Source organism: Lactuca sativa, chromosome 9 (assembly GCF_002870075.4).
Source record: "Lactuca sativa cultivar Salinas chromosome 9, Lsat_Salinas_v11, whole genome shotgun sequence".
In the NCBI taxonomy this organism is placed as follows: Eukaryota; Viridiplantae; Streptophyta; class Magnoliopsida; order Asterales; family Asteraceae; genus Lactuca; species Lactuca sativa.
In genome coordinates this window covers 173406582-173414851 of record NC_056631.2, presented here as the reverse complement: position 1 = coordinate 173414851, position 8270 = coordinate 173406582, and the positions used below count along the sequence as shown (strand labels likewise).

General features: G+C 38.3%; 1 protein-coding gene across 1 annotated transcript; it reads left to right on the top strand.

The window, feature by feature from the left end:
* The first annotated feature begins 4758 nt into the window (after positions 1-4758).
* Positions 4759-5175, top strand: LOC111895452 (uncharacterized). Its single transcript, XM_023891528.1, has one exon. The coding sequence runs from the start codon at positions 4759-4761 to the stop codon at positions 5173-5175; it is 417 nt and encodes a 138-aa protein (XP_023747296.1).
* Positions 5176-8270: the final 3095 nt, after the last annotated feature.

The window sequence follows — 8270 nt, the reverse complement described above, 5'->3', positions numbered from 1 at the left end:
AGTGATGAGACATTGGTAAGTCTGGATGAACCTAACAGTTAATCGGAATCCATGACAGGCCCCGTGTCTGCTAAATGGAAAGAGGAAATAGACAGCGAGATACAGTCCATTTATTACAATTAAGTTTGGAACTTGGTTGACAATTTACCCGGTCGTATGACAGTTGGGTGCAAGTGGATCTTCAAGAAGAAGACCGACATGGATGGTAATGTACACACTTATAAGGCGCGACTGGTTGCAAAGGGCTTTTCTCAAACTCCGGGAGTTGATTATGATAAGACCTTTTCTCCAGTGGCCAAGATTAAATCTATTAGGGTTCTGTTAGCCATAGCTGCATTTCATGATTATGAAATATGGAAAATGGATGTCAAAACCACCTTCCTAAATGGATGTTTGGCTGAAGATGCTTACATGAGTCAGCCAGAGTGTTTTGCCAGTACATAATACCCTAATAGAGTGTGTAAGCTCGAGAAATCCATTTATGGATTGAAACAGGCACCTCGCAGATGGAATCTTTGCTTTGATGAGAAAGTCAATGAATTTGGCTTTTCTAGGAGTGAAGATGAATCTTGTGTCTATGTCAAGGCTAGTGGGAGTATAGTCAGCTTTTTGGTCTTGTATGTGGATGACATACTACTCATAGGAAATGATATCCCAACCCTGCAGGAAGTGAAGTCCTGGCTTGGGAAGTGTTTCTCTATGAAAGACCTAAGAGAAGTTGCCTACATTTTAGGGATAAGTTTTATGAGAGACCGGAGTAAAAGACTAATTGGACTTAGTCAGAGTACCTACTTAGAGAAGGTGCATAAAATATTCAGCATGCAGGACTCCAAGAAAGGAGAGTTACCCATCTAGAGTAACGTTACACTAAGTAAAACTCAGAACCCGAGTATTGAGGTCGAGATAGCAGAAATGAGTCAAGTACCTTATGCTTCTGCAGTAGGTTCGATCATGTATGCTATGACCTGCACTCGACCTGATGTAGCCTTTGCTTTGAGCATGGTTAGTAGATATCAGGGGAACCCTGGCAAGGCACACTGGACTGTGGTAAAGAATATCCTCAAGTACCTGCGGAGGACTAAGGACTTGGTCCATACCCTCGGTGGGAGTGATGACTTGATAGTTGTAGGGTATAGTGATGCTAGCTTTCAGACTGATATGGATAATTTCCGCTCTCAGTCAGGCTGGTCTTTACCTTAAACGGAGGAGCAGTTTCTTGGAAGAGTTCCAAACAAGAGACAGTGGCTAATTCAACTTGCGAATCAAAGTATATAGCAACAAGCGAGGCAGCAAAGGAGGCGATATGGCTGAAGAAGTTCATTGGAGACCTTGGAGTTGTACCAACTATAAAGGAGCCAATGGACATTTTTTGTGATAGTGAAAGTGCAGTTGCCTTAGCCAAGGATCCAAGGGATCATGGGAGATCCAGACACATCGACAGAAAATACCATTTCATTAGACATCGAATAGCAGAAGGACTCCTCGTGGAAAAGAGGGTATCATCGGATGAGAACCGAATAGATCCCTCACGAAGGGAATGAGTAGGGTTAAGCATCTCCAACATGCTCGGAGCATATGGCTGAAGGATGATATTAGTCTTAGTAGTTGGATAATTTAAAATTTGTAAAGTGTAATTGACACTTGATGATGAATAAAAGTTGTGTTTATTTGTCAGTAAAGTGTTGCTATCTTTTGTCAATCGTTTATTATATTTCTTTCGCATGTTTTGACTTCCATAATGATTATGTTTGGTATATCATATTATTCGAAACTCCACATTCGGTCATATGTTGGAATTAGGTATGAATGAAGACTGTCATGAGTGGTTGAAGAGTTCTAAGTTGTTGGACATGGATACAACACTCATGAGTGCTCATAAGTTCTGAGCATTGGACTTAACCTACGTTCACTGGTATCACTTCATGGAATTTATCTCGAGTGATTGGGAGATGGTAATATCATATAAGTCATAAAACCTAGAGATATGACTTGTTGCCTATGAGTTGGTTATGCATTGATCGTACGAAATCACATTGGTAACTTCATGTTATAAAACATACTTTTTTGTGTGATTCACTAAGTAGTAGAATAAGCATATGAGTCGAAGTTTATATGTTCCTTCTTGGATTAGAAGTGATATTTGGGCCCCTCGATGAATTTATTTTGACCTATGTACTAGGCCCGATCAGAACCGAATTGATGTGCTCATTTTTTTTCTATGTCAAACAAATTGGAAATCGGGAAACAAACTATTGGACAATAAGTAAGACATTGTTCCATGTACTTGTCCGGCTGATATCTAGAACAGAGGAATATATGATCACTTATCTTAAATGGCACATCATCATCTTCTCAGTTCCGAGAGACCTTGAAAGAGCTACGATTGCTGATCGGTTCCTGATGTCATACTTACAGATATAATTATTAGACATATCCAAGTGGGAGACTGTTGGATAAGGTGTCTAAGTCCATAATTATTTCTTGTATGTACTTGACCCGAGCCGGCACGGTCCAATTGGGTTGCTTGGCATCATGCATTTGGATAGACTAAATGAGAGAAATAACACTTGTGGTTTATTAATATATTATAAGTTCTAATATATTAATAGTAATATTTAATTAGTAGTGATGAAGATTTAATTTTGAATTAGTTAAGTGATCAAAAGATTACTAATTAAATATATGGGTTGATTATGTAAATCATCCATAACTTGTATAATGGGCTAAAAGACTCCATGGATTATCAAGTTGGGTTAAACCCATAGGATGCTCTGTGGCAGTTACAAACCCATGGGTCATGGAAATGAAAAGTCATGTCACATTAAGGTTTACATGGTGTAACCCTTAGATGTGACACACTATATAAGCAACATGTTCTCTACCAAAATCGGCGACACTAAGTTGCAAGAGGGCTAGGCCGATTTTTAGAGTGTTACATATTCTCTCAAAGTCATTCCAAAGCATTTGGTGTTGTGTGAAGCATTTGAGGCATCACACTTGAGGTGCTAGGCTTTCAAGGTTTTCAAGGAATCAAATCAAATACAAGGTATGTAATTCTAGCCATCTTTTAGAATAAAAGTTCCCCACGTATGCTAGATAGGTTTATGAACCTTTGAAATCGTGTTTTGCATGTATTTTAGATAAACATAGATCCAAGGTTTTCTAGGGTTGCATGTATACTTAAGGGTGTTAGAATGCTCAAAACCCATCAGGAACAATGAAAGATCAGATAGACATGACGGCTGAAGATTTTCACGAGATTCAAAGAAAACGTGATGATCACTTTTATGATGTGGATCTTTTTACGGTGCCGATTAAGTAACCAATACAATACGTGGAAGTGTATCATTGGTTACCAGTTCAAATTCAAAAATATCATCGATTATAAAAGGAAATTGGTGGTATCATTCTCAGACTTTATGATCTCAGAAAAAATTTCCCAAAATCACCAACTGTTCATCATCTTCAACAATAATTGCAATAACAACAATGGATGCTTCTCAAACAAATGTTGATCCCACAAACACCCTCATGAAGAAGAAATCTCACAACCTTTGATGAAGATTAAGATTACAAATCATCGATTGCTTCCAAACATTGATCAGTATCCAAAGAAATTATGAATGCTTATTCATAACCTAAATAACTTTGTTCTATCCACGTCATTATCTTCTTCATATTCAGTTCGAATAATTTGGATTTCTCTTGCTGGTTCCATAACAGTGTTTAATAAAACCACAAAGGTTGCCACGTTTCAACTGACAAATTCAAAGACGAGAAAGATCACGAGGAAGCACATGTTCAATGAGATAGGGCATCAACCAGTTCTGACAGGAATCGATCACTTGAAAAAGTCGAGTCTACCCTCGCTATGGATTTTTCTCTTTGGAATTGTATTACGATGCTTGACAGGTCGATGTTAGGGTTAGAGAAAGCCAAATTTGGAATCTATTCCATTATTACTAGGCTTTACTACGGTCTTGATGTGGATTATACTATATATATATATATATATATATATATATATATATATATATATATATATATGTAGGAAGAACTTAGCACAACAATTAAACACATCAATAGAAAATGATAAAGACAACGAGGTTACCAAGCATATTTGCATGGTTATTAACATCTTGTTTGTGATCCTCGGTATACTAGTCACAAATAGAAGAGCATACTCTAAGATTAAAAGGTGTCATTGAATAGTTTCAATGTATCTCAAAAAGGATTTAGGGATTTCACTTCATTTCATTTCGTCTAATGGTGGAATTGGTGAATCGTCATTCACCTACCTTTATGAAATTCTCACATGGATCTCGACATCCCATTTCTAAGTTGTGAATCCTCATAGTTGGATCCTAAACTTAATATTATATCTTTGGGTTATTATATTGAGGTATCTTGAAATCTAACTAAAACTATCTTCTTTTGTAGATGTCTGCTCCGGGAAACACTGTTGATTCATCATCCTCCAGCCATAACTTCTCTTCACTATCCATTTGCTCCAAAGTCGTTACGGATAGCTCAAACTATAACGATTGGATGTGCAATATCAAAATGGTGGTTCACTTTGAGGACGAAGAATATGTCCTTGAAAAGGAGCTCATTGAGATCAATGAAACCAAATCCACTCTCGAAGAACATGCTACCTACAAGAAGCATTATGACGATGTAACGAATGTGGTTTGCATCATGGTAGCAACCATGTCTCCAGAATTACAGAGGTACTATGAGGAGTACTAGCCCTTTGAGATGAACAAGGAACTTATGGAAAAGCACCATAACCGAGCTCGTCAAGAGAAGTTCGAGGTAGTCAACTCACTCATGGTTTGCAAGATGAAGGACTCGATTGTTAGTCATGTGCAAATAATGCAACGTTACATAGAGCGTTTGGTCAAGCTTAATGTGCCATTTGATGAGGAATTGGCCATTGACATGGTCTTGAAGTCATTCCCCGATTGTTATGGTCTATTCATCCTAACTTACCATTTGAACAACACCGAGTATATGTTGGCCCAATTGCACAAATTGTTGCAGAAAACTACGGTAGGAATGAAGGGTGAAAGTATAGCCTCCACTTTTGCTAGTGCCCCAGTCTTGGCTATTGGACAAGGAAAGGGGAAGAAGAGGAAAGTTCCTCCTAAGAAAAAATGGAAGCGCAAGGTCTAAGCTGGGTCGTCTGGTAGTGGCCCAATGGCCAAGCCCAATGTTGACAATCCCCATGTTTTTGACCCAAAAGATGATGATTGCTCTTATTGCAATGACAATGGGACACTGGAAACGAAGTTTCCCAAAGTATGTACAGGTGATCATAGATGGCAAAGTGAAGCTATCTTCAACAATTATTTACACTATTTCTACTAATAACTCATTATCTTCTCGTTCTTGGGTCCTTGATATAGGATGTGGTTTTCACATCTGTTCTGAATTGAAGGGGCTAAAAGAAAGTGAGGAAGTTGAGCGAGCGAGGGTAAACTTGATCATGGGAAACAGAAAGTCTTAACCAGTAACCAAGATTAGATTTTATCAACTTTTGCTTACTAATGATGTTAGATTAGATTTATTGAATTGTTGCTATTAGTCAGAAATGACGCGAAACATTATTTCATGTTATGCATTATTCAAATAAGCTTTTATGTATTCTTTTAATGATTTGAATGGCTCAATTTATGTTTATAAGAATGGTATTTTTGTGTCTGAAGCTTTACCTTGTGATGGTGTGTACGAAACAGTGAGTTGTCTTGATTGCTTAGGTAATAGTGTTTTTCATATTGACTTGTCTAATAGTGTAGACAAGGCATCCTTGTATCATTATCGTCTTGGACAAATTAACAAGAAATGCATGGTCCAACTCTAAAAGGATGGAGTGCTGGAATCATTTAACCTAAAATCAGATGATATGTGATTCTTTTCTTTTGGAAAAGATGAAAAAATCACCTTTGATGGGATCTTGTGAAAAAGGTGAAGATTTGTTGGACCTCATACCTACTAACATGTGTGTACCCTTCAGATCAACTACAAGAGATGCGAATCGATTCTATGTGATTTTCACTGATGATTATAGCAGATATGGCTATATCTTCTTATTCAATCATAAGACAGAAACCTTTGAAAAGTTCAAGGAGTTCAAATATAAGGTCGAGAATCAATTGAGTAAGACGATAAAGATACTTAGATTCGATAGAGGCGGAGAGTATCTTAGTGTCGAATTCAACAACTATCTAAATGAATGTGGAATATTTTTCACAAATAACTCCTCCTAGGACACCACAATTTAATGGTGTGGCTGAGAGGAGTAATCGAACCTTGTTAGACATGGTTCGTTATACGATGATTTGTGCTTCACTTCCTTTTCATTTCTGGGGGTATGCCTTAGAGACAGCTGCCCACATCCTCAATCTTTTCCCTACAAAAAAAGTTTCCAAAACACATCACGGGATGTGGACGTTGAAAGTTCCCTCATTAGTAAAAATTAACGTCGGGGTTGTGAAGCTTTTATAAGACAAGAGACTCACGACAAGATAGCAGCTAGAAGTGAGAAATGTGTTTTCATTGGATACCCAAAATAGTCTTTTGGACATTTGTTCTACAGACCTAGTGAAAACGTGGTCTTTCTAGCACGAAGAGGTGTCTTTCTAGAAAGAGAGCTCATATTCAAAGATGATAGTGGGAGTACCATTAACCTTGAAGAAATTCAAGAGTTTACCAAAGAAGGAACCTTAGATGATACTAGCACTCAACCAGAGCAAGCAGTTCCTGTTGAACCAGTTGATAACTCATTACCTCTTCGAAGATCCACTAGGGTTAGTGTGCCACCCGAGTTATATGGTTTCCATATTACATCAGACGTTGACACATTTATCGGTGATTGGACACTGCTAAATCTGGATGACCAACTAATTACAGGGAAGCAATGGCAGGCCCAGAGGCTTCCAAGTGGAAAGAAGCAATGGACAGCGAGATAAAGTCCATGTATGATGTAACGCCTGCGTTTCCAGGCTAGGCATTATGGTTGATGTAATAGTCTAGGTTAACCTTTGTAATTCATTTGAAGTATTAATGATGAAATATTTGAGTATTATGTGTTTATGCTTAGTTGTGTGGCTTAATTGAATTAAGAATAAAATAAGCATCAAAATTAAAGTGTGAGATAAGCCCGATATCTTTTCATAAAGTTGTAGTGGTCGAAACAAGGTTTCCGTAGATATAAGGAATGCCAAAATCCGAGTTACAACGAAGAAGTTATGATATGTCGAAGTTTCGCGACAGAACCGGCACGACGCCGAATGATGTAAAATATGAATTTAAGATAGATCGATATCGAGCCTTAGTGATCTAAACGAAAGTCATAGGGTTCGTTAAACCGAGAGCGTGCATAAAAAGAAAGCCCAAATCTGACTTCGAATGAGGAAGTTATGATTTTCCGAAGTTTCGACTTAGCGGTATGCAGCCCGAATACTCAAATATGAGATCGAGTGATTCTTAACCGAAACAATCTAAACGAGAGTCGAAGATCTCGTCAATAGTAGTCCAACGATAAAAAGATAGACGAAAACTGAGTTCAGATGAAGGAGTTATGAATTTCGAACGGATTTTTCCTGTCCCGGCCTACTAAAAATAATATATAAGTAATATATTTATAATATATTAAAAATAAAGTCAAAATTAACCAACGGAGTCTAAACGAGAGTTGTAGAGCATAATCTCACCTTCGTGTCGATAAAAAGAACGTCGAAAACGTAGTTCGTATGCAAAAATTATGAATTTCTGAAGTTCCGAGCGCGAACACCAAAGCTGTGTCAGAGACCACGACGTGGCAAGCAGTGCCACGACGTGGCAGGTCTTCTGACACCTCCGGGAGTCCCCCAGACGCAACTTGCGATGACGCATGCAATGACGATCAAGCCCACGACGTGGAAAAAGGTGACACGACGTGGTAAGGGCAGATTTTGCCCTATAAATAGATTTGAAGGGCCAACCGTTTAGGGTTGCTATTTTCTCTCTTATCTCTCCCGTTTTACCTCGCTTTACATGCCAGAAATATCCCGAAGCCCTGGTATCATCCCAAGAACTAAAGCGAGTCCCGAAGGCCGAAGATCCCGAGAAGTAAAGAGTTTCCGAGCCGAAGCTCTGCCCGCGAGGAGTCCGGTTTTTGTGAAGATCATCCAGATCTACCGAAGAATACTACTTCTACAAGCCGTAGTGCTGTTTGATCATCATGTGATCAAGTGAGTGTGTAGTTACTTTCTTGTAACGCATAATTA